The sequence below is a fragment of the Mirounga angustirostris genome, unplaced genomic scaffold, assembly GCF_029215605.1.
Source record: "Mirounga angustirostris isolate CCGP_5_RB_7025 unplaced genomic scaffold, mMirAng1.0.hap1 SCAF_3, whole genome shotgun sequence".
Classification (NCBI taxonomy): domain Eukaryota; kingdom Metazoa; phylum Chordata; class Mammalia; order Carnivora; family Phocidae; genus Mirounga; species Mirounga angustirostris.
Genome location: NW_026991711.1, coordinates 134,747,844 through 134,774,860, shown reverse-complemented (window position 1 = coordinate 134,774,860; position 27,017 = coordinate 134,747,844). Strand labels below are relative to the sequence as shown.

General features: G+C 38.5%; 1 protein-coding gene across 1 annotated transcript in view; it reads right to left on the bottom strand.

Annotated features, from left to right (window-relative positions):
* Nucleotides 1–6,769: 6,769 nt before the first annotated feature.
* MYO3B (myosin IIIB) overlaps nucleotides 6,770–27,017 on the bottom strand; it is a 395,903-nt gene continuing 375,655 nt past the window's right edge. The window contains exons 31-34 of the mRNA XM_064585824.1: nucleotides 13,248–13,354; nucleotides 12,827–12,873; nucleotides 11,852–12,022; nucleotides 6,770–8,682 (exon numbers count right to left, since the gene is read on the bottom strand). Coding sequence (XP_064441894.1) covers nucleotides 11,884–12,022; nucleotides 12,827–12,873; nucleotides 13,248–13,354 — 293 coding nt within the window. The 3' untranslated portion in view covers nucleotides 6,770–8,682; nucleotides 11,852–11,883. The remainder of the gene's footprint in view (nucleotides 8,683–11,851; nucleotides 12,023–12,826; nucleotides 12,874–13,247; nucleotides 13,355–27,017) is intronic.

The window sequence follows — 27,017 nt, the reverse complement described above, 5'->3', positions numbered from 1 at the left end:
CTCCCACTGGGCTCCGCACTGGGCATGGATTCTCTCTTTCCATCTCCCTTTGCTCCTCTGCCCACCCCCTCTTAAAAAAAAGGAGAAAAAAATAAGTAAATGCGTCAAATATTTTTATTTCAATAATGGCTTTATTATTGAAATAAAGGCCTGGCATCAAACATCTCACATCTTGGGAGAATTAGTTAGGGAAATATTTTTGGAAAGAAGAACATCTCCTTTCTAAGCAAATTATCTGCTTAGAACCTATTGACCTGTGTATAAATGAGGCTGGTCCTAGATCATATGACATCACTGGGAAGCTGGATAGTTTGGTACAGAGAATCCAGAATGTAGAATAAACTAACCTAGATTTTTGTCTTTATTACTAACTCACAGTGTGACCCATGGGTAAGTCACTGGTCATCTGCTCTATCATCTGTAAAAAGAGTGGGGTTGGCCTAGTATTTTCTAAGGTTTCTTACTGTTCTAAAATAGAATGTTCAGGTGTACAGAGCGGTGATATGTCCTTAGACATATCAGTCCCTAGACTGATCTGGCAAGTGACAGCCAACCATCCAATGTTATCAAGGGAAGGTTAATCGATAGAAATATTTTCTTTGCTTTTAACATTGTAATATGAGTGGCAATAAGCCTTTTGTTGTTAGCTTTATTTTTGTTCCTCTCCTTTTATTTTGAATGATACATGGCCCAGTAAAGCTACAAGAGGGCGTGAATGAAGAAAACATTCTGGGGGCACCTGGGTGGCTCAGTCGTTTAAGTATCGGACTCTTCATCTCAGCTCAGGTCTTGAGCTCAAGGTCGTTCAAGCCCTGCGTTGGGCTCCACTTGGGATGGAGCCTACTTAAAAAATTCTGTATGACTCAAAAGATTAGCTTCTTTGCTGTCATTGACCATGAGGCTGGTTTGGAGAATAGTAAATACCAGAGGTTCACATAAGTGGGAAACATTACCCAACTAACTAAATAAGCATAGGCCCTTCCCAACTTCTTTTATTCCTAAGTTGTCACTCGTTCCTGTATGTCATGTTTAAATGCACAAAATCCTTCTCTTCCTTTATCAGAATCCTTCCTTTACTGAAAACATGATTTGGCTGGGCACTTCAGTTAAACTGCCAAACTGGTGTTTACACATAGACATGGTCTGAACTGATGACTGGGTTAGTCATTCAACCAATTAACCTGATCAATAACCAGCCCACAACTTTACTGAGAGATCATCAATGGATCAAAAGATTCAAATCACTGGGTGTGATTAGATGTGGTATTGTGAGTGAGTCATGGATACAAATAAAATATCTAAGAGGAAATATCTTAACATCTCTCTAAAATTTCTACTTCACACAAATTTGACTGAGGATGAAGACTAATGTAATTCAAAAATAGCTACATAGAAAAGGAGCATCATAGGTAAATTAAAAAAAAAAAGGAATCCCCAAACATTTCTTTTAGGAATAGTCTCTGAACTTTGAAATATATGTAAGTAGTATATATGATATAACAGTCCCTTTCTCTTGAAGCTTATTTTAACTGTCATCAAGGAACTGACAATAAATACCTTACGAAATCTCACAAATCAACATCGGCAGTGTGAAAAACCAACAAACACAGCTCTGAGCAAACCACTTTTCAAAAGCTGTTTTAATAATTAACAAATATCTGAAGTCCAGTTACTACACTGATTTTTATTTAACTTCTGAATTTCAGCTACTTCATTAACATAAAACATTACTTTTGCCCATTACTTAATCCTAACCCTTCTCTTCAGCCTGTTTCCATCCTACAAATCTGACCAATCCTGTAACTCCCTTGAATCACCTTTCTTCCTCTTTCCTTCTTTTTACCACTGAGTTTCTGGAAAATTAGCCAGCTGCCACAGGAAACTAAAGTCATGTCCCAGTCACTCAGCTGATAAATCGCAGATAAATTCCAGATTTCAACTCATTTCTTCTGCAAGAGATCATCTTTAATTTATCTTTCCTCCACCATTACTTCCCCAGTCCTTACTACCCAATCTGCAAATGGTATTTTTACAGGATGTATCGGTTTCACACCCTTTTTATTCTCCTTCCTTCATTCTAGCTTTGGTCTTTAATTCCTTTTGCTGAACTATCACCACATAAGTCTTCCAACTGATCTTGGCTTCTTACTTCTCGCTCCTTTGCAGTACTGCCAACAAGCTCTTTCCAAATTCGAGCTGTTCATGGCATTCCTCTGAACACAATCCCCAGTGGTTTCTTGTTGCCCAGTGAACAGAGTACAAACTCCTTAGCACAGTATGCAAAGTCCTCCATCATCAACTTCCACAGATTTACCTTTTATTTACTTTCTATGCTCCAGTCAAACCAGAACAGGACCTGAATCTTCCTGATGTTTCAGTTTGACTGGGCTCTTCCAGGACACTTAGTTGTTGCAGTTCTACAAGGGTGCTTAGAATGGGGGTGGGGAGGGATTTTTTCCCCTAATTCACATCAAGGGCTAGCAGCTGCCCTTGTGTTTTATTTTATGGGGTGCCAGTTCTATCTCTGCCCATCTCTGCTCTACCCACCATTCAAGATTCAGGTTAAATGCTGATTCCTTCAAGAAACATTTCTTTATGCTCCCTCTCTGCTCTTACTTACCCTGCCATTTCCTACTCTAAATATCTATGTATGTGTCACATCTCCTCTTCTATCCTGTAAACGCCAACATCAACAATAATGTCTTAAAATAGTAATATGTGGAATTTAATTGTGTGAAACTAATAATTCATTATTAATAATAGTTCAAATATACTGAATCGTGAGTTGTATGGTATGTTCAAATATACTGAAGGGTGAGTTGTATGGTATGTGAATTATATCTCAATAATTAACTGTTATAAGAATAATAGTTCAAATATTAGTATTTGTAAATTATTTACTTAATAATTTTAAGCAGGATAGGTTACAGCATGGCAGATATAGCATGCACACATTTGTATCTCCTATTCCTGAGATCTCATTTAAATGGCAGTAAGGTAGAACTAAAAAGAATAAACTCACAAACAGGGTGAAGGGCAGAGGGAGAAGGAGACCGCCCCCCGCCCCACCGAACAGGGAGCTCAATCTCGGGACTCCGGGATCATGACCCGAGCTGAAGGCAAATGCTTAACCGACTGAGCCACCCAGGTGCCCCAAAAGTTGGAGTCTTAAAAACCTATGTTCCCAACACACACACACACCCTGACTTGGGCAAAGGGCTCTACTCTAGGAGATAGTGAACCAGATGTAGACTGCTCTTACAAGGATTGCAGGCCAGTTTCAAACCATTATAGGGTCTGCAGTTGGATTAAAGTGGTCCTGATTTATTAATGTCCCCAGCAAATACTACTGTTTTGTGGAGGAAGGGAATATTATCCTGGGTGTCAAATTATCTTCACAAACAATTTCACAACTATAATTTCCAATATGCATAAATAATAACCAAGAGAATAAGAAAACATAAATGAGAACCACATCAGATTAAAACTGCTAGAAACCAAAGAAAAAGAAAAACCTTAAAAGCAGTCAGGGAAAAAGACAGATTACCTTCAAAGGAACAACAATTTGAATTACAGTTGTCTTTTCATCAGATACAATGAGAACCAGAAGATAACGAAGTGCTCTTTAAAGTTCTAAGAGAAAATAACTGCCAACATATTATTCTACACTTATCAAAAATACCCTTCAAGAATTAAGATGCAATAAAGACATTTTTTAGTTATAAAAAAAAACATAACAGCAAACTCACAGTAAGGGAAACACTAATGGTGCTCTTTAGGCAGAAGGAAATGGACATCAGAATAAAGGTCTGAGATGTGGGAAGAAATGAAGAGCAATGAAAATAATAACATCTTGTGGGATTTAAGATATATATGAAATTAAAACACACCACAATAGGGGCACCTGGACACCTCAGTTGGTAGAGCATGTGACTCTTGATTTTGGGGTTGTGAGTTTGAGCCCCATGTTCGGTGTAGAGCCTACTTAAAAAAATATACCACAATAGGGGCAATATAATCAAGGAGGAATATATAACATAGAGATATTGTTAGTGTTTTAAGGTCCTTGAATTCTTGAATTGTCCAAGAAAAGGGTAAAAGTACTAAGTAATATTAGATTTTGGTTAAGTCAAGGATGCATACTGTAATTTCTTGGGTGTCCAAAAAAAAAAAAAGATAAAATTGTGTATATGTACCTAATAATACAGGCTTAAAATACACAGAGAACAAAATTGCTAAAACTAAAAGGAGAAATAGACAAATTCATAGTGGGAGATTTGAACATACATCTCTTAACTGATGGAAAAAGCAATAAGAAAAAAATAGCAGTGAGCATGGAAAAGATGACAGTTAACAAACCAGACCTATTTTGCATATATAGAAGACTGCAGAATACACCCTATTTCTAAGTATATGTGGAATATTTATGAAAGTTTTACCAAAAAAAATCATATGCTGAGTTATAAGGTCTCAATAAATATCAAAGTCTTGAAATAATACTGAATTTGTTCTCTGGCCATAAGAACAATTAAGCTAGAACTCAACAACAAAAATATAGGATAAAATCCTTATATGTTTAGAAATTAATAAACTTCTGAAAATCTTATGAATTAAAAAAGAAATCATAACTGATGCAGCCAATTTTATCAAAGCAGAAACATAATAAGCCTAAGAGCAAAAGTTAGTGAAGTAGGATAGATAGGTAATGAAAAAAAATGAACAAAATCAAAAGTGTTTCCATTAAAGCACTAATAAAATTGGCAGACCTGGCAAGAACAGTTAAGGAAAAAGAAAACACAAATTATCACCATTGCAAAAGGAAAAAGGGGATCCGACTGATATTAAAAATACCTTAAGAAATATTTTGAATAATTCTAACCAAATTTGACAATGTAGAAAACATGGACAAATTTCTGGAAAACTAAAACCTAACAAAACTGATACAGGAAGAAATAGAAGATATGAGTAGTCATAAGTTATTAAAGAAATTTAATCTATAATTAAAATTTTCCCTCATAAAAACCTGCAGGCACAGATAGCTCCCCTAGTGAATTAAAACAATTTTAAGAAAGAACTGATGTCATTCTTACATAAAATCTTCCAGAGTAAAGCAAGTAGGGATATTATGAGAATTAAGGATTTATATGTTAATTTCATCATGGGCACAGATATAAATTTTTTTAAATTAACAAATCAAATACAGCAAAATGTAAAAGGATAATACGACATGATAGAGTTGTATGTACTGCAAGGATACAAGGCTGCTTTCATATTAGAAAACCAGCATAACTCAGGACATTAACAAAATAAAGGGGTAAAATCATAGAATTATTTAAATACATAAAAAATAAGCATGTGACAAAATTGAACATCCACTTATAAGGGGAAAACCCCTCTTGAGAACAGAAAGGAACAGCAAATATTATAATTAGTTATAAAATACTGAAAGCTTTCTCTCTTTGAGACTGCAAAAAAGACAAGAGTGCTTACTATTAGCCCTCCTAACCAACCTTGTACTGAAAGTCTTAGCCAGGTCAGTGTGGTATTTTGATTAAAAAAAAAAAAAAGTGACTTCAATTCTCTACTTTTCCTTGTATCCACACCCTTTGCCATATAATGGGACTCCGAAGCCCCTCTTGAATCTGAGCTGGCCTTGTATTTTGCTTTGGTTAAAAGAATATGGCTAAATTGACAATGTGCCAGTTTGAGCCTCAAGAGACCTCTTTCTCTCTCTCCCTCTCCTTCCCTTCTCCCTCTCTTTTTCAGTGACTCTGGCACCGCCACTGGGGATAATAACAAATTGGAGGATGAGACCATGTTGAACAGAACTAAGGGGGCCCAGCTGTCCTTGCTTGGTCTTAGATATGTGAGAAACCCCGCCAACATCAGCAAAGGTGCTTAGCTGACCTCAGCTAACTGCAGATGCACAAATGAGTCCTGGCAAGACTAGTTCAAATCAGCAGAAATATTCAGCCAACCACAGACTTGTAAGAAATAATTTGGGGTGGTTTATAATGCAGTAAAAACATTATAAGACAGGAGGTCAAGAAAAAAACAAAGTATAAAAGGAAGTATGCAGTATGAAAAAGGAAGAAAATGTCTATAGTTATTTGTAGAGGTAATATTATGTATGTAGAAAATCCAAAAATATCTAGATACATTACTGGAATTAATGACTTAGCAAAGCTGATGGATCTCAAATACTAAATATCAATTGCACTTTCATATAATGGCATGTCTTAGTCTGTTTGGGCTGCCATAACAGAATACTACAGACTGGGTGGCTTAAACAACAGAAATTAATCTCTCACAGTTCTGGAGGTCTGGGAAGTCCAAGATCAAGGTGCCAGGAGATTTGGTGTCTCATGAGCGTCTGCTTGCTGGTTCAGAGATAGCCATCTCTCCACTGTGTCTTTATGGGGTGGAGGCAAGCCAGGTCTTTGGGGTCTCTTTAAAGGGGTACTGATGTCATTCATGAGGGCTCTACTCTCATGACTTAATCACCTCCCAAAGACCCCACCAACAAATACCACTACATTGGGAATTAGATTTAAGGATATGAATTTTGGGGAGACATAAACATTTAATCTAGAACAGGCAACAAACAGTTAAAAAATTTAAAAAACACTTTTAAATACTATAAAATTATATATGGTACATAGGGATAAAACTAATAAACTATGTGTAAGATTTCTCAGATAAAATTATTAATCATTATTAAGAGAAGAGAAGGAATAACTAAATAAATAGAAGGATATACCATGCTTACAGTTTGGAAAATTCAATATTGTAGACATGACAATTACTTCCAAATTGACTTACAGACTCAAGATAATTCCAAAGAAATACCAACAGTTTTTTCTTTTTTTCATAAATTGACTATTTGAATCTATAACATGCAAAGAGCCCAGACTAATCAAAGGTCTCTTGGAAAAGAAAAACCGTGTTAGAAGACTTGCTCTGTCATATACCAAAGCCTATTATAAATGTATAGGATTTACGGCAAGGATAATAGATCAACAGAACAGAACAGAGAATCTAGGAACAGATTCATGATTACTTGATTTATGTAAATGGTAGTATTTTACAGCAGTAGAAAAGAGATGGCCTTTTCATTAAACGGGCCTTTGACAGCTGAATATCCATTATTAGAAAACATGAAAACTGGCCCTTACCACATAGCATTCACAAAATTGATTCTGGGTGGGTTGAAGATCTAAATGTGAAAGGCAAGACAATAATGTCTCCAGAAAATCCTAAAGGTAAATACCTTTATGACCTTGGGGCTGGATAAGATTTCTTAATAGGCTATAAAAAAGTACTAATCAAACAGAAAAACACCGATAAGTTGTATTATGTTAACATTACAAACTTTTTTTTTTAATCAAAAGATACCTTAAGGGAATGAAAGGACAAACCACCTAGTGGAGAAAATATTTGCAACACATATAACTAACAATATATAATACACTTCTTCAAATTAAAAGAAAATATGTAGTTAACCCAAATAAAAATGGGCATATCACAAAAGGAGGTATCTAAAATTTTAGGCCACTAAAGTATGAAAATGTGCTCAGTATCATTATTAATCAGAGATATGTAAGCTATCAATCAACAGTGAGATTCTAATATATACCCATCAGAGTGCCCACATGAAGGAGACCGATAATAACAAGAATTGGAGAGAATACAGAACAATGGAAGCTCTTTTATGTCACAGGTATGACTGTAAATTGGTAAAATCACTTAGGAAAACAGTTTGGTATTACCTACTGAAGTGCAGATATGGGTACCTTAGAACTCTGCCATCCTAATCCTACGTATATAGCCAACAGAAATGCATGCAAATAGACACCAAGAGACACACAACAATGTTCATAGTAGCAATGTCCAGAATAGCCCCAAACTGGAAATAATTCATATTTGTCTATCAAAAGCAGAATGGCTAAGTCAATTCATATACTGAAATGTTACATAGTTTTGAAAATGAATGAGCTATGTTTACATTCTACAACATAGATTAATCTCACAAATATAACACCAAATAAAAGAAACAAAACCCAAAAGATTACATGCTACATGATTCCATTTATATAAAGTTCCCAGAACCTAACTATAAGAGGCAAAATTTAACTATAGTGTTTAGGGATGTTTGTAAGTGGTAAAATTATAAAGAAAACCAAGGAAGTATTTACCACAAGAGTCATGAGAGTGCTTGTCTTTGGAGAGGTGGGTGATTGGGAATGGACAAGAGGGGGACTTCTAGTGTGCTGACAACGTTCCACTCGACCCACAGAAGGTTTATATATACTCACTTTCTAATAACATATCAGACTGTAGGAGTGGTTACATAGATAACTTGACTGTAGGGGCAGTTATATAGACATTCACTTTCTGATAACTTAATGAGTTGAGTCCTCTGATTTGTGCCCTTTTCTGTATTTGCATGACATTTAAAAATAAAGAAAGTTAAAGTGGATGGAGGCATGTCTGCAGATGAACCAAAATGGAAGAAAAGCCAGCAGCTCACAACATGAACACCAATGGTTTCCAGTGAAGCTTTTAAAAACTGTTCTATTCCCAGAATGATTTCTATTTTGTCCAAGGTCAGTTATTTTGTCTTGACAGTATTTTTCAGCTTGTTGGTTTTCTTCATGTCAGGTATTCTCGCAGAGATACTATCTAAAGTCAATGACACACAAAAATAGGGTTTAATTATATAATTTAAAGTTTAAAAGGTAATCAACAAAAACTTAAACATCCAATTGTAAGCACTGGAAGAAGTAAGAGAGGGGAGACAGAATTGAAATAAATGCACATCTTTCATAGAGGGGGAGAGTAAATATTTTTGAAAATGATAAACCAAGAAGAGGGAAGTAAATTATTCACAGACATGATGGAAACCATTAAAAGAATTAGAATTAGAAATAATAAAAAATGGTTGCTTCAGAGGGGAGGGACTAAGGTAGGGACAGGGAGAAGAAGATTGATTTCCATTATAAACCCTCTGGACTCTCTGATTTTTTGTTTTGTTTTTGCCGTGTGCTTATTACTTTGATAAATTTAACAGGACATTTATGAGATTCCAGGTTGCATCATTCTCATATATTTGATTTAAGAATTGCTCCTTGAGTTTGTGGCATTATGACTAGTTTAAGAATAACATCTACAATCTGTAGATGGTGTAGCTGATGGTGAACCCCATTTCTAAAGTAGTTAGGAGTTCTAGCTGTGGCAATGACTAATTATTGCAGAGCTTTTTTTTTTTTTAAAGATTTTATTTATTTGACAGAGAGAGACACAGTGAGAGAGGGAACACAGCAGAGGGAGTGGGAGAGGGAGAAGCAGGCTTCTCGCTGAGCAGGGAGCCCGATGCGGGGCTCGATCCCAGGATCCTGGGATCATGACTGAACTGAAGGCAGACGCTTAACAACTGAGCCACTCAGGCACCCCTACTGCAGAGCTTCTAAATTATAATTTCATAATTATTCCCATAAAAACGAATGAGATCTTGCCATTTGTGACAACAAGGAAGGACCTAGAGGGGTATTATGCTATGTGAAATAAGTCAGAGAAAGACAGATATTGTATGATTTCACTTACATGTAGAATCTAAAAAACAAAACAAATGAACAAATGGACAAACAAACATACAAACAGAAACCAGAAACAGACTCATAAATACAGGGAAAAAACTGATGGTTACCAGAGGGGAGTGAGGCGGGAGGATGGGTGAAATAGGTGATGGGGATTAAGAGACAATAAACTTCTAGATTTATCTATTTATTTATTTATTTATGGAGTGGGGGGAGGGGCAGAGGGAGAGAGAATCTTAAGCAGGCTCCATGCCCAGCGTGGAGCCCAGAGTGGGGCTCGGTGTCACAACCCTGAGCCAAAATCAAGAGTCAGATGCTTAACCGCCTGAGCCACCAGGTGGCCCAGACTTCAGTTTTACATACTAAGTCACAGAGATGAAAAGTGAAGCACAGGGAATGCAGTCAAGTATATTGTATGGAGAGAGATGGGAACTACACTTAGAGTGGTGAGCACCACATGATGCACAGAACTGTCGAATCACTATGTTGTACACCTATCCTATAATTCAACACAAAAATACTTATATTTAAATTATGTTAAAAAGCTACATATACTAGATATTTTTTAAATAATAAAGGTCATTTGTGTTTCTTCTGCTTGTATACCTTAATAAACATTACCTTTGGGGTGAATGTGTGAGAAAAAAAATCAAGGCTCATTTTTTTAAAAAGTAAAGTTTAACTATTAAATAATTGGCTTTTCCTATTTCTTTTTCTTTAAAAATACATTTCTGAGATCTTTAGATGCCTCATTTCATTATTTTATCTTTGTAAAATGTATATTAAAATTTTCCCCTCTGTAACTCTGATAACATTTTTTCTTCTATTTCTTCCAGTTATTTTTTCCCCAAAATCTGGGTACTCCCACATGTACGATCTGCCAAGTATTTTATTTTTTTATTTTTTTAAAGATTTTTATTTATTTATTATTGAGAGAGAGAGAATGATAGAGAGCATGAGAGGGAGGAGGGTCAGAGGGAGAAGCAGGCTCCCTGCTGAGCAGGGAGCCCGATGCGGGACTCAATCCTGGGACTCCAGGATCATGACCTGAGCCGAAGGCAGTCGCCCAACCAACTGAGCCACCCAGGCGCCCCATCTGCCAAGTATTTTAAAGTAAAAAATGCTGAGAACATCTGTTCTAGAGAAAAGGTCTTGTAGGGTTGTTTTTTTTTTTTTTTTATATCATACAGCAATCTCACACATTGTTTTGCATAGAGTAGTTGCTCAAAAGATGTTTGTTGTATTGAATCATACTGAGTATTATAATATATGGTACAATATTATTATAATAGGACTAGCCCAACCTGGGGTGAAAAATCAGAGCTTATGGTGTAAGAAAAGTGATTAATCATGTAGCACACAGAATTGAAATATACTTTCCTGTCACATATGTTAGTGTAAATAAGTGAAGTCCCTCCATTCACTTAAGGGCATTTACGGGATGTCCATTCTGTGACAGGCACTGACCTAGCCTCTGCCCACAAAAATAGGCACAAAACAAGATCCTTTCCCTACAATCACTCACAGCCTAGTGGACATCACTGACCAGAGAATGGGAATTTACTAACCATGTGACATAGACTATGACAGGTCCAAATTTTCTTTCCCTCTAATTCCTTTGTTTTTACTGCTAAGGTGATGGGAGTAAAGAGGCAAAGCCTTTATCAGCATAATAACTAGCAAAAGAGGAGTTCATCTGCCTTACAGAAGGATTTAGGCCTCTCCCCCTAAACACAAAAAATTATCCTGCCCTAGGAGACCTTGGGTAGTGTGCTTCTTCAGGATGGGGACCCTCGGCAGTGGAATTCTGACTCTGGAGAAAGGCCTGAAGGGTCTCTCAAAGGAGGAGGGGAATGCAGGGGGAAGAATGTAAGGTGGAAAGGGAGGACTGAATTTTCACAGGGGCAGATTTTGCAAGGACTGACGTGGCAGGAAAAATAAATACCATCAGCATTCACGATTGGCTTATGGTGAGACTATCTGTTACCCTCCTAGATTCTGAGGGCACGAATGACGCCTATTGCTGTACTGGAGGTGTGCTCAGTATCCCACAGGTACCCATGAGATGAGAAAATGAAAACTGCCCAGCTCAGGCCGCACTGCAGATATGGGGAGGGCAATGGAGATATGAGAACATGGTTAGGAATCTGCAAATTATTCAGTAAGTCTCAGACCCAGACCATGTGTCCAAAGAAGATGACCCCATCGCAGTACTTTCTTATTAAATGACAGTCAATTACCACGATTGTTCTTACCCTCAACAGACTTGGGGGGCAGGAAGTACACTTCAGTACTGAGCAAAAGATGTTCCTTTTGAGGATGAGGAAGAAAAGAAAGGGCAGGATGGGTTGTCTTCCTCGGGAATAGAGTCCACAGGTGACAAGGATTTGTAATATTCATCTTCCCCATCAAGCACTTTGATTTGGCTGCAACAAAGAAAAGAGTTTTCAGCAGAAAAAGAGGACAAAGGCCGCAGTCATCCCTGGAGCAGCTAAAGTTGCGTGAGTGCTGAGAACAGGGTTGGGTCCCCTCAATGGCAGGTAGGTAGCTCAGGGTCTCCCAGAACACAGGAACTGAGGTCTGATCCGCAAAGCCTTTCACCTCAGGGTCACGGGCTGATAACGGGCCCAATGTAGTGGTGTCTGGAAGTTGTGATCATATTACAACTTGTCTGCCTGAATTGACTTGTCTGTCCTTGTTTGGTTCCCTCTAGAAGAGAAAGCTCCCTCCTGTCCTCCTCCAGTTCTCAAACTAGCCCAGTTACATATGTCACGATATTCTTGATCGGGATACTAACAATCAAATGAGCCACAAACTCCCTAATGTCCTCTGTCTAACCACTGGGGGAGATTTTCCTTTGTGTACTTTTAAGGCCCAGGGGTAGGGTGATGTGGGAAGCGGCCTATTTGCACTGCGTGGAATGCTTTTACTTGTGGGAGAGTTTTATACAATCTGCTACGTCTGCAATTATGAGGGAAACCACAATTTCCTGGCATAATTGTGAAAAATAACATTTGCCTTTAGGTGGCAATTTCAGCCTTTTTGGACAGAAAAGATTCAAGTTTTATGTAGCTGCTACTGTGAAAAGTAGTTTCCAATGTCAATAATAGTGGTGATATCCCCATTTGCATATTTTTAGAAGCTTCTCTGGAAAGTTTTGCATTTTCTGTAATATCACAAAGGACCCCTTCTGTTTACAGTTGCTTAGAACTAAGAAGACAGATATTTACCCAAGTTTTCTTGGCTTCCTCTTGCTCCCTTGATATTCTAGAGTTCCCTGTGGAGAGGGCCAAGAACACACAGTCAAAGCAAAGCAGCAAGTCGTTAATTTTTAATTCAAAGTGATTTTGTGTTGAATGCAAGCAGATGCTGATAATATCAGAAGTCACAGCATAATTTTTTTGATCAAAGGGCTCAAGTGAGCCTGATGAAGCATGCATCTTGCTCGTCTTTGATAAACCACATCAATTATTCACCGTGAAGGCAGACATCCTGACATGAAAGCAACAGATAAAGAGCCTAAGCACATGTTCGAGAAGAGAGCATAAGAGAGTGGGGGTGGGGCTGGAGGGGCTGGAACAGGTATTAATAACAGAATTATTAACTGGAAACAAAGCCAGTGAAACAGCTTTATGGCCACTTTGAACTCACATTTAACTGGTTATAGTACATGGTGTCCTCAGGGCTACTCAACATTTTGGGCTGCTGACATCTTCGGCGAGGTGTTCGCTGCTTCTGTATAAGACCATTTTCTGAAACTGCAACAAGATAGCAAAACTTTACTGTAAACCATCTGAGGTGTTGTGGAAATCAGGTAAAAAACTGCTCTTCACATAAATGCACTAAGTGGAAACCGTGTCCCATTTTAACGGGTATGTTGGAGCTCTGCTAATATTGGCAGAAATGTCATCCTAAAACACAAATACACACATAGGAATTGCTAAGTGTAAACAAGGGCCGCTAGAACTTTGCTTTGTTGCTCTTATCCAAATCAGCTGTCAAGAGTGACAGAAAACAAATTGGTTCGTCCATGCTGGTGAAGTAGAGGTTGGTGGTCAGCCTTTGTAGCGTGCGGAGTAGTAGCTTAGTGGGATAACTCAGGACAATGAAGGCTATCTGGGATAGTTTACACCACATCCTACAGTGAGGGTTCAAAGACATCTGGAGCACACACACTCTTGGGTAGATGAGAAGCAAACCTTTTGGTGGGATACATTTTGGAGGGAAAATGGCTTGAACTAGTATTTACTGAAATGCTTTGAACAGTACCATTGATCCATGCAATCTCTGGAGATAGTGTAAAGGAGAAGGGGAAAAGATAATTGCATGATTTCACAAAGCAGCCTCTCCGTGTTAGCCCTGATTTCAGAACCTTGGACCAAGAGTGAACTGGAGATTAAGAAACCACATGTCCAATGAAGTCATGATTTATTTCCCTTCTAAGCAGATGACTTTCGTGGAATCTGCTGTCCTTTTGGCACTATATCTGAATCAGGATTTAGCAGTTCTAACTTCTTGCCAACATACACACCCACCCCCCAGAGCTGCCACAGAATATTGTTCATGAATGTCACAGTCCAGAGAAGAAATATCACTTTCCTCTACCGAGTGTATAGCATATTCATAAAACAGAGTTGGAGATTTGTACTTGGAATCAGAACTTGACTTCACTAGAGGTTCCTACTATTTAGGGAAATTCTCGGGGAATTTTCTAAGTGAAGAATAACTCAGCAAGGGCCATTATGAATAGCAAATTATCAGTTTCCTAAGTATGAAGTTTTGCATCTTCACTTGAACTGGAAATATCTATGCTGAACAAGACTATTAGAACTATATAGGACTTTAGGAACCATTTATTCTAAATACCCATTTTTTTTTTTGAAAAGAAAACTGAGGCCCACAAATGTTGAACGACTCATCCCAGATGAAGTGGCAGAATGAGGATGCAACCCTAGATTCTTACCTCCTGTTCTAGAAGTGTTCTTTTTAAAACTACAGCATATTGTCTTTCTTAACAAGAAACTGTTTTTGTAAGCTAAGGTCTAAGTAAAAGTAAGCTCTGTGAAAACATACAAATAATTAGCACAGCACAATGAAGTTGCTTGCAGAGGGCTCCAGTAGCCTTTAAAGATATCCCTGTCCACATCTTCAGGAAGTCTGTGCAGAAGGCAGGACTCCAGCTCTCGAGATGGCATTGTCTTCAGACTACAACGAATCCAGAATGGAAATGGGTTCTTTCTGAGAGTTCCAACATACCTCCTGCTTGCTTTGTGAAGTCCATATGCTATGATATGGTAGGACACAAGGTGCCTTGTGTCATCTCCTCTGATTTATAGATTAATGAACAGAAGTGCCTGGAATTATGGTTGCTGGTGTGAACACACACTGGAGATCGGACATCTATTCTCCCTTAGACTTCCTAATATTATGGGAATTCCAACGCTGGAAACTCAAAAGGCTGATCTTAAATAGTTTTTGAGTTCAGCTGGAGTTCAGCCCAGTTCAGCTGGACTTCATGTAGTGTTTACATTTGATCAGCAGCTTTTATTTATGTTCTCAACTGGGTATGCTTAATACAAGATGTGGTTTTCAACTTTTGCTCTCGATGAACTACCTGTTCCATGGGTGGGTGTTCTTTTCCTGATTCTTAGAAGGAATTAAGTCATTGGGTAGAATTTTCTCAATTTTAACATTTCTCCCACAAATTAAAAAAAAACTCTTGGCATCTGATGGTATCTGTACTATACTAGAATCTAGTGTAAGTTGGTGTCTGATTTAGCATCAAGCTTTAATTTTCATTATTTTAACTTAAATATCTCCATGTTTCATGATGCTTTGCAGAAGGCCATAACTTCCAGGTGTTTTGCCAAGTCTGAGTATCACTGATATGTGATCAATAATAAGTAACCAAATAAACATTTGAGAAATGAATCATTATTTAATAAATGCTGTTGGAACAATTTGATAGTAATAATTATGCAAAAAGCATGACCTGAATATAGACCTTATAAAATTTATCCTATATGTAAGGTACTTTCCTGGATATTGTGGGGGAAAACAAAGAAAAATAAGACAAGGTCCCTGTCTTCAGTCTAATAGAGGGCACAGGGTCTTAAGAGGTTAAGTGACTTGTCGTAAGTTAGTGTTGCTGGACTCAAGTTAGTTTTAAAAAAAAATTCTAAATTGTTTACTTTTCTCAATATGCTTTTTGATTCTCACAGGCCACAATAAATTCCAGATGTGTTATATAGTTAAACATTTTAAATATTCCTATAAAAACCTTAAAGGGGAATGAAATGGATTATCTTAACTATGGAAGAAGATATAAGTGACAAGGATGGGCTCAATTATAATACAAACAATAAAGTAAAATATTCTATATGATGGACAGTAACAAAACTAAGATGAAAGGAAGTGCATCAGAAAGATAAAAACAAATTTAAAAATATATACACACAAAAGTCTACCATCCATAATGTGGAAAGACTGAGACAAGAGAAAGATGGAGACACATTCATACATGCTGAAATACAATTAATGAAATGAGATATTGAAAAATGCTTAGCCATCCTCACAAAGAGCTTCAACTAAAACAACTACAACTGCTTTTCTATTAATTAGGATAAATTAAAGATCAAAAGACAATGTGGGAGTGGACCCACATACACAAAGGAGTCCATAGGCTCCACCTCACCTGAAGTGCAACTTGACAATAAATAACAAAAGCTAATCAAACTTGTTCCAAGAAACATGTCCCAGTGAAGGAAACCAGAGGAGAGAAAAAGACAATTTATATGAAGATGGATTATGATAACAATTTTGTAGTGGAAAAAAGCTAGAAACATGACAAATATTTAGTAATTGGGGAGAAGTTAACTCTGAGTATGAACACGGTATCATCCCATGAAGGCACCAACAAAGACAAATTTAAGGTATGCTGTCGATAGATGAAAATTCAAAATTCAGAAAAAGAAGAAAAAGACAAAACAGCATATAGCACATTGATTAAATCTAAATAGGTGTGCACATTGAGAATTTACCATGAATTTTTTTCCTTTAAAATTTAAAAGAAATCAATGAGGCATGCAGGGCAAAATTATTCTTTCTTTTGGTAGATAAAGAAAGCATAGCTAAGAAAGCTAAATCTCAAAGTGGCAGAGTGGAAGCTGAAACCCGTCTTTGGCTTCTGAGCCAATAGTTTGCATCTAAGAGCTAAAAAACAATAGGGTTATCTGGCGATTACCTAGTTCATTTGACTAGTTTATACAGACAAAATGGGCAATTCAAGTTTGAAGATAAATATTAGTATAGGAGTCATTTGAAGACAATGATGTTCAGATTCTGAAACTGGCCTATTTCTAGTTCACATAAATGTTTATAAGCCACGCCAATGCTCCAGTTTGTAATCCTCTGGGGACCACCTCGTCATAACACTTTTTGAAAGTATATTATGTCATGGATACCATTTAACATAGGTCTCTTTCCCTTTCAAGAATCACTGCACCTTCTTCTCCCCTTGCGCCTTCTGATTTCATATTTGAGATCTGAACACATCACTTTCTTCGGAGTTTTGTCCCAGAACCTTAAAATGAAATGGAGATAAATCTGTTGCAAAATGTGGGGCGCCTGGGTGGCTCAGTCGTTAAGCATCTGCCTTCGGCTCAGGTCATGGTCCCAGGGTCCTGGGATCGAGCCCCGCATCGGGCTCCCTGCTCGGCGGGAGGCCTGCTTCTCCCTCTCCCACTCGCCCTGCTTGTGTTCCCTCTCTCGCTGTGTCTCTCTCTGTCAAATAAATAAATAAAATCTTTAAAAAAAATCTGTTGCAAAACGCAAGACATGTAAATGGCATCTCAGTGGGCAGCAGTGGGACAGGCATACTCTTGGCTCCCCAACCCCAAATCACCACCCTGTGCGGGTACACAACTGCTAAGCCCTTGGTGAGAAACAAACAGCTGAATTCAGTTGCTGGCTTCGTTACATAACTTCAAACAACTGGTTTGGAAATTTCATATTTCAATTCTCTTTACTGAACATGCAGGTAGATCCATGCTAGAATTGCCAGATCAAATATGTAACACCCAATTAAATTTGAATTTCAGATAAACAACCAGTACTTTTTTTAATCTAATAAAATCCTGTGCAATATTCAGGACATACTTGTATTAAAAAATGATCGGTTGTTCATTTGAAATTCAAATCTAGCTGGGTGTTCTGTATTTATTTGTTGTTTTTGTATCGGGCAACCCTAATTCAAGCACCATTTCAAGTTACAAACAAGGCCTTTTGTTTCCTCCTAGGGTCTCAGAGATGAAGAAGGAAACTATTTCCTCAGTCTGATTGACTTACTGAATTATAGCTATTTTGGCTACAGATGCTCTTCCTCTATACTGTCCCCTAACACTTAGGGTTTCATTTTTTATCACCCATTACAGATGTGCCATTCTGATCCATTTCCTAGCAGGATCGTAATGAGGGAAGGACAATGGCAAGGGAGGGCAGGATGGGGCATATGGCCCAAATATTCCCCTGCTTAGTGGGGCAGTATGGATTCTAGGCCTCTGAGGAATGGACAGGCAGTGGGAAGGGTTCCTGGGAGGAAAGGGAGAGAGCACACTGAGAGAACCATAGTCCTATGCACTCTCCCTGTGGGCCCTCAGCAGGCAGGAATAAGACTGCTGATCTGATTGCCATTTTGTGGATGAGGCATTCCCAGGGTCACTTGCCAAGTAAAACATCCCCTTGAAGCAAACGGTGTTCAGTGTTCTAGATTTACAGATGGCCAATCCTATATGGGGTTACTAGATATATCTCTGGGACATGAAACCGAATTAGAGTTATGCAATTAACTTACAGAGCTCTGTCAACTCTGTGCATAAAGGGAGGTACATAATTTCTATGACCAAAATTCTCAGAGCAGATGGGGGTGACAGTAGTCTAGCTGTCAGCTGGATAATCTTTCTCCTCAGTGATGGCTGACCATGCTGTGTAGTACTCCAGTGGACACTTAACGAACTAGCCTCCAATGAGATGATTTGTCTTTTCTGACTCTATGTCTCTTCCACTTACCATTTCATTTTTATTACCAAATCTTGTTTTACAAAGTAGCTTTTTCTTCATTTCATCTCATTTTTGGGAAGGACAACTAACCCCAAAGAGATAAGAGAGGCATAGGGAGATTAAGAAATCACACAGCAAGTTAGAGGCAAAGGAGAATTCGGGTTTCCAAATGTCCCAAAGGTCATTTTCTTTACATTACACCAGTTGTTCAATTTTAGAAATACTGGTGCCCAGATCAGGACTAAGGCACTGACATTAAAACAACAACAACAACAACAACAACAACGCCTTGGATGGTTCTAATGTACAGCTAGGCTTGGGAGCCGCTATACTAGACCATATTCAATCTTTCCTTACCAATAAGAACCACACTGGCAGAGTCTGCAAGAATCTGCACTACCTTAAAAATGCTGTCTATGGAAGAATCTTCTTAATGTGTTGTAAACCACCTGATCCTGATATACCTTGAGGAACAGGCTATTTTGGGGATGCTCAGAGTCTTGACAGGGAATAGGAGGGAAGATATTATGCCTTAGGAGTTCAGATTTTCAAATTTAAGTCATGGCATGGAGGATGATAAATCTCTGGGGTTTGGCCCCTTCCTTTTATAGCTAAGGGGTCTGAGCCCAGGAGCATGGGCCCCTCAGCTGGTCTCCCTTCAGAGCCAGGGCTAGAACTCAGGTCTTTTGATTAAAAATCTCAAAGCCTAGGCCACGGCCTTTACTATGATGCTTGTTCTGTTACTGAGACATTCTTATAAGTTTTCACCTCGCCCTAACTTCAGGAAGGACTAAGGAATTCGGTGGGCTTTTGTAAAACACACACACAACCAGAAAGAGAGATTTTCTCCTGGGGTGCATGTAATTCAGATCTTCCTTTCTAAGATGAAAGGAAAGCTACAAATTTTCCCAGTTGCCATGTTATGTCATGAACAATCTTCTTCAAAATTGCAAAATTGCTACAAAGAAAACATCTCTGAGTTAAATTAGTGCCTGTGCAAGACAGTGGAGTTATAAATTGTCTACGTGGAATTTTCTCCTTACTAGTTAGGGAAGTGGCAATAACTTCCCCTAAAACTATTTTATAGCTCAGGGCTTGGCACACACTTAACAAATAATGAATGAATGCATGGTGACCATTTCACTATTCTTGTTAAGATATGTGGCCCACTCTGTGGTTCTGTCAGTCAGGATATTATTATTGCCAAAGCTTCCAATAGGAAAAGGGCCTTTCTTATCCTGGGACACCCCTGGGGAAACTAGTCTACCAAGGAGGGAGATGAAGTCAGCCTCTTAAAAACAAAGTTGATTAGTATTTTTTTTCTTAATATCCTTTCAAGATTTTTCTAGGACTATGCATTCACTTTTCTTCTTTTTTTAAAGATTTTATTTATTTATTTGGGGGAGAGAGAGAGAGAGGGAGAGAGCACACATGAGCAAGGGGGATGGGCACAGGGAGAGAAAGCAGCAGACTCCTCACTGAGCTGGGAGTCTAAGGCTGGGCTTGATCCCAGGACCCTGAGATCATGGCCCAAGCCAAAGCAGACGCTTAACTGACTGAGCCACCCAGGGGCCCCTGCATTCACTTTTCTTAACAACAAAAAATTCAGTCACTTGTTCCTGTGTTCCCCCCTACTTAACAATGAAGTCGTATTTTCCATGATATTAACTTACTTGAAAAACAGTATATTTCTTTGAGACTTACATTTTTTTTAAAGACTTGATTTTTAAAGTAATTTCTACATCCAACATGGGGCTCAAACTTACAACCCTGAGATCAAGAGTTGCGTGCTCTACCGACTGAGCCAGCCAGGCTCCTATAGAGTCATATTTTTAAAGCAATAAATGACCATGATGTTCAAATAAATTAAGCAATGAAAAGTTCATCTTTTTTCCCACCCCGTGATCCCATCCCCAAAATAGAAGTAAATCCTGGAACAAGTTTCTTGTCTTCCAGATTGGTCTAAATGGCATCATTTCTAATGGTTGTATGGTATTTCATTTAATGGATGATGCATGATTAACTTACATAATTTCCTATATTCGGCATGAAAGTTGTTTCCAATGTTTTTCTCTAAGTAGTGCTTTGAGGAACATCTCATAGTTTGATCTTTGATAATCACATTAGTTTCTTAAGATAAATTCCTAGAGGTTGAATAATTGGCTAAAAAATATACCTGTTTTTAAAAGTTATGATTTATTGCCATTTTGATTCATCCCAATTGTCATCCAGAAAGTACGCAGCAAATATACTTCTACCACCTGAACCTGAGATTTATCCATTTCTGAAGGCTCTCACCAGCATGGGACAGTATCCGTAAGAAAAAGTCTAATAACTGAATAGGTGAAAAATGGCACATCATTTGTGTTTTGATTTGCATTTCATTGATTACTTGAGAGGACAAGTGTCTGTCTTTCCCCCCTCCCCGTTTATTAGCCATTTGTGTTTCAGGATTCCTCATGAGCTGAAAGCAGCAGCTAAGTTCATAGGTCCTGGCTGGACCTAAACAGGATGGAATGAGCTTTGCCTGCCTGTTGTGTTGGGATGAGAGATGAGACTTCCCACTGGCTAACAGGTGTGGAGATGCCGCTTTTGAAAATTAGCATGTTGTAGGAAAGCATTTCTCAAACTTCTGTCATCATCCACCACTTAAAAATGTTTTTTGCTATATTCAAGACACCTGTAGTATTCTTCATGTAGTATTTTTAAAATCAACTATTTTTTTTTACTTAAACACATTTTTAAAAAATGAATTTTTATTCACTGCTGTGCTAAATGGAGAGCCAGTGTCATTTGCCATAAATAGAAGTAAATCATAAAGTAAATGCAATGAAAACAAAACAGTACTATCACAACTGAACTAGATTCTGTTTCCCACAGAATGTTTTGGGCTTCTTTAGAAGGTTTGTTTAAAAAGAGAGGTATGAGAGGAATTTAAGACATATTTATATAGCTATGATTTTCTTCTTAATATGAGAATTTAAACTGAGAACTGAAAAAGGAGTAACTTTCTTTTACATGATTCGGTGTTATTTAGGGTCACATCCACACACCATCTAAAATCAACTTGCAGAGGCCCATGTCCCACACTTTGACAAATATCAGTGTTGTGAAAGAAAAAAAACAAAAAACAAAAACAACCCAGCAGGTTTAGAAAAACTGGAGCATGAATCCCACCTCTAGCCCTACTTTTTAGAGGTCTGACCTTGGTGAGGATGATCACCCAGTTAAGGTTGTGGTGAAGATGACAGATAATGTATGAAAAGAGAAAACCTGGCACCCGAGGCTGAGCAGGTGCTCATAAAGGGTTATCCTAACTCTGGTTTAATGGGAGTGGTTCTCTACCCTGGTTGCACAGTAGAATCCTCTGAAGAACATATAAAAAAATACAGATGCCTTAGCCTCACCCCTGGACCTCCTGATTCAGTTAGTCAGGGGTAGGGCTCTGGCATTACTGGCTTTTATTTATTTTATTTATTTATATTTTTTAAAAAACTTTTTTTTTTATTATATTATGTTAATCACCATACATTACATCATTAGTTTTTGATGTAGTGTTCCGTGATTCATTGTTTGCGTATAACACCCAGTGCTCCATTCAGTATGTGCCCTCTTTAATATCCATCACTGGGCTAACCCATCCCCCCACCCCCGTTACTGGCTTTTAAACAGAGTCCCACCCTTCCTCCCCCAATCCCCTTCTGGATGATTTTAACTTGTAGCCAGCTTTGGAAAAACCAAGCACTTAAACCTCTCTTAAAAGCTTAGATTGATTTTGCAGATTAGCTAGCCACCATCTTACCAAGTTGGCACGGGGATCAGAGAAGTTTCAGTTGGGCAGGAGAAATCGTGGGGAAGGGGCAGCAGCTCCTAGCATTGTGAGGTATTTGCACTGGAAGCCGCATCAGGGGACTCGAGCTCCAAGCAGACGCTAATTTCCCTGGACACTGGGAAAATCATTTTTTGTATTCCAAGAGAACAATTTTGCTGACCATGGAAACATTATTGATCTCTGGTTTCCAGAGGTATGATATTGCTCAGTGCTCTTTGACAGGTTTTGGTGTGAATAAATGACAAAGCTGAAAAGCCATTCTGACCTACTAAACTCTTTTTAAATCAAACATAAATGTAGGGCAAAAGCTCTGGGGTGTCGGGAGGGTTGGAACTAGTAAAAAATGTTTAAAAGGCACAAGCTTAGAATCAGTAATACAGATTCAGCAATGGGTTGCTGTTGGTTTCTTTCTTTTTGCTTTACTTTACACAGTATACTCAGAATGTTTGCATCATGTCCCATCTCTCGGCTTTTAGGAGTTTTTAAACTGCTTATTCTGAGGTCTTGCAACGTTCCCTTCCAGCCAGGTGTCTTCCTGTGGGGATGACTGACTTCATCTGTACTGCCCCTGACAACGGCTGTTCCCTAACTTTGGCCCTGTTGGGGGGGAGGGGGGGCAGGAATTAAGGCCAAAATGGCCACCCAATCTCTGCCCGGTGAAAAACAGCATTAATTCAGCTTTTTCAAAAATGTCAACATGAAAAAATCTAAGACCTGATCTGATGCTTAGCAGACCCACAATGCCATGCAGCAGGCTGGGAGATGTCATTTCTGGAGCTCCTAATGAGATGCAAATCACCTAGTGAACTACTCGGGAGCTGGGAAACAATGTCCTGGGTAAAAGCAGATAAAAATGGAACGAAAGAATGTCTTTGAAGATTGGACGACATTTTAAATGCTTGAGGATATGGGACACCAGATAGTGCTGGTTTTAGTAAACTAATTGTGACTGGGTCTTTGATTCCTCGTGGCAGGGAATCCTGGGGCATTCATCCCCAGCTCTGCCTTGCTCTCTAAGTTGGGGACCTGGTTCTGGTTCTTGCAAAGGGCAGGTCACCTGTAGTGAAACCAACATTGGACTTGGGGTCAGCAGGCCTGGGCATAATTCAATTTCTGGAACTTAGTGGTATGTGACCCAGGTGAACTGCTTACTTTTCTGGCTGCCACGTTTTATCTGTAAAACAAGGGGTTGGACTGACAGAGTGATTTTTTTGACAAAGGGTGGTGGTGCAGCACATTGCACATATTCTTGCCTGGAGATTCAAAGCTGTTATCCCTGAAGTCATGCTCCTTCCCTGTGTGTGAATGTCTGTGCGTAGTGAGAGATGTGCCTGGTGAGAGTTTGTTGTGTGAAAGCAGGAAGAGAGAGAACCATTAGCCAAGAGACTCTTTAAAGTCCCTTCCAACTTTAAGATGCTATGATTGCAGAGTTCCAGCCACTCATTTTCAAAATGGACATAAATCCTATGGACCCTATTGGTCTTGTTGGAATTTGAGGAAGATCAAACGGCAATCAGGCTTCAGGATGGAAAGTTCTTGGTAACTATACCAGAACTTCATTGTAACATGATTCATTCACTTAAAGAGCAATGCTGCACAAGGGGGTGCTCATCTAAACCTCTTTCTCAGTTATTTGGCTACTGATGGGCTAAAAGACCACATTTTAATCTCACCCAGCCCTCCCAGCTGTGAGTAAAAACTGCAAAGCACAGGTTAATACTCTACAGCTGTACAAACACCCACCCAGGTTCACAAATTCTAAAATATTTTTACATATAGAGAGCAATCATTAGTATGATGGACTTGGTTTGGGGGAGATTATATGCACAAATGATTGGCAACTCTGTGTGTGTGTGTGTGTGTGTGTGTGAAATTGTAAAGAATGTGAATAATAGACCAAATGAAATCACAGGTATGATTTTTGTTTGCATTAAACTAATGAGATGCAAAAGTGGAATCAATGCAGTATTAGTGGTGAAAAATTAGGTTACTCTGGTTCTCTCAGTTTTAATCTCCAAAAGCCAATAAAATAGGAAGTATCTGGGGGAAAGAAAGTTAAAAAAAAAAAAAACTACATTTGGGTTATTGTCCTATTTTTGTGCTTCATGTTGAAAAAAATTTCCTTAGTACACTGTAAATTAAACTTGATCCAACTATCTAGTACACCTTTAAGATTTATAAAAATAGTGAGACACAGAGGTCTCAGTTCTCTGCTCCGATCAAGAGTTTAGACTCCAGTTCTTCTGGATCATACAGAACTACTGAACTTCTTTGCCTTGTTTTCTTATAATCTGAGATGAGCTTAATCTATTATGGAAACAATATACAGATTGAAGGCCTCTCATACCCTCCCTTTCCCTTTATTCTCATGGAGGTTATCTTGTCATGAGGAGGTCATGAGACCCTGTGTGTCTCCACAGGACTCAGGATCTCTCAACAAATTAATGTCATCAACCTTTTTTTTCCCGTTTAAATCTCACTTCTCTGAGTCATTTGATTGGTATAGCTATAAGCACATTCCAGCATGTCACAAAAAACAAGCCAAGCTTAACAAAGTAAATACTTATAGTGGTTATCAGCATATCTGAAACTGGATATCTCCTGGGTTATACAGTGATTTAGGCCTTGACAAGGAAATGAATTACCACTTTTATTCAACTTCTTTGCAGTGACTTTGTATACTGACACATTTGAGCTGCTCTGACTAGTAGGTCTGACCAGGCTAAACGACAGTTCAGTGCATTTAAAGTTTCCAAACTAACATATTTTAGGGAATCCATATCAGCAGTTCTCCACCCTTGGACCCTAAAGGAAACACTCTTTCAGGGACTCTGTTATCTTGGCTTAGTCAAATAAAATATTAACGATCAGAAACCTGGTAGCATTTATCTGACAATAAAGAAAATCATATTAACAGGAGCTCTCCACTGGAGTGATCTTGGACATCCGTGATGGCGCCGGGAAACGCGCCACTACCCCTGAAAGGGCGGGAGGTTCTGGCTGACTTGGCACCTTCTCACTTCCAGCTCTCACTGCCTCTCACCCTGCATGAGATGGGGACCCAGCAGAGTGGGGTTAAATGGGTTGGGGAGCCAGTCCAGCTGGGGGTCATTAGCAATCAAGGACCAGCATTAAAAGGCAGCAGGAGACTAAGGGTCTCTGACAGGCTTGGCTCCATGCACCATCTGGAAAGAAAGAGGCTGTTGAAGCTGGATTAAAAAAAAAAAAAGAAGAAGAACTTCATGGAGACCACTTCTTGGAGATACAAACATGAACAGTGATGTTATTTTCAAAGTGGGTCCTTCATTTTTGAGAGTTGGGCCAGGTAGCCACATTTTCAGGTCAGTCTCTGGCCATAATGATAATTCATTGGTGCCTGGGTTGGGACCAGCCCAGGAAACTCTGTCTAATGGTTTGATAATGGCTAGTAATCAGAACATCTATGTTGGATAATGAGGCAATGGGCATGTGTGAAGCCTGAAGTGTGGGGGCAGGGCTCATACCAAATAACACATTTAGATGTATTCTACACACTATAGTACAATCTGTGACTAAGAAGAGAAAACCAGACAGCTTTACCTAGGATGTGCCTGAATTGATCATTTAAGTTGCAATTTTTGACAAAATGAAAATTTAAAAACACACTGGGACTCACTTTCTAAGGTCATTCTAAAATCATCTGTACAAAGAGGTGGCAGTCATAGATGTCACATATTGCATATACCTGATCACTGACTTGGCTTACATTATTAAGTTGCCTCTCTCTTTTTTTCCTTTTAGATTTTTGGATGCCCCTCCTCCTTAACTATAAATACATAAGAAAGAAAATATGTTTAAAGTGCAGAATTTTATTTCTTTTGATCACAGGTTGTTACACTTACAGAACAAAGAAAACTTATAATGTGATCCTTAAGATGTATTACAACACTAATTTAGAATGAGCTTCTATTCTCACTGTAAGAATCACTAATATAATATTATAGTTGAATTCATGAGAGGAATTTGCATTCCAGCTCATTATTGTGTGGTTCTAACATTAATCTTCAGAATACCTTTAGTTCTGATTACAAAGCAGCCAGTGCAAGGAAAAGGACTCAGGCTTGTATTTGTTTTTAATGGTGAATGTACTCTCCTGATATTGTTAAGAATGAATAGTAGCTAAAATTATCCTCATGAAGCTTCTGGCAAGGTTCTAGATGCCTGGGCTAGGGAAAAAGTAATGGGAAAGATCTAGGACACTGTACTCTCTCAGATGTAGGGTCCCGTGAAGGGGGGCTCAGAGGACACTGGCTGCTGATTCAGGTAGCAGACATGATTTAGAGAAGAAATCAAGGTGGTCACAGACCAGCAGAAATGCACAATTCTGAGAGTTGAACCTCAATCATTTTTTATCATCCTATCCTAAACTTTGGATAAATTTACATCCATTATTGGCCAGCTTATCAGAGATAGTGTTTTAACTAAGGCTCCAGTCACAAAGAACCGAGTTTAAAGAGACATACAGGGGCGCCTGGGTGGCTCAGTTGGTTAAG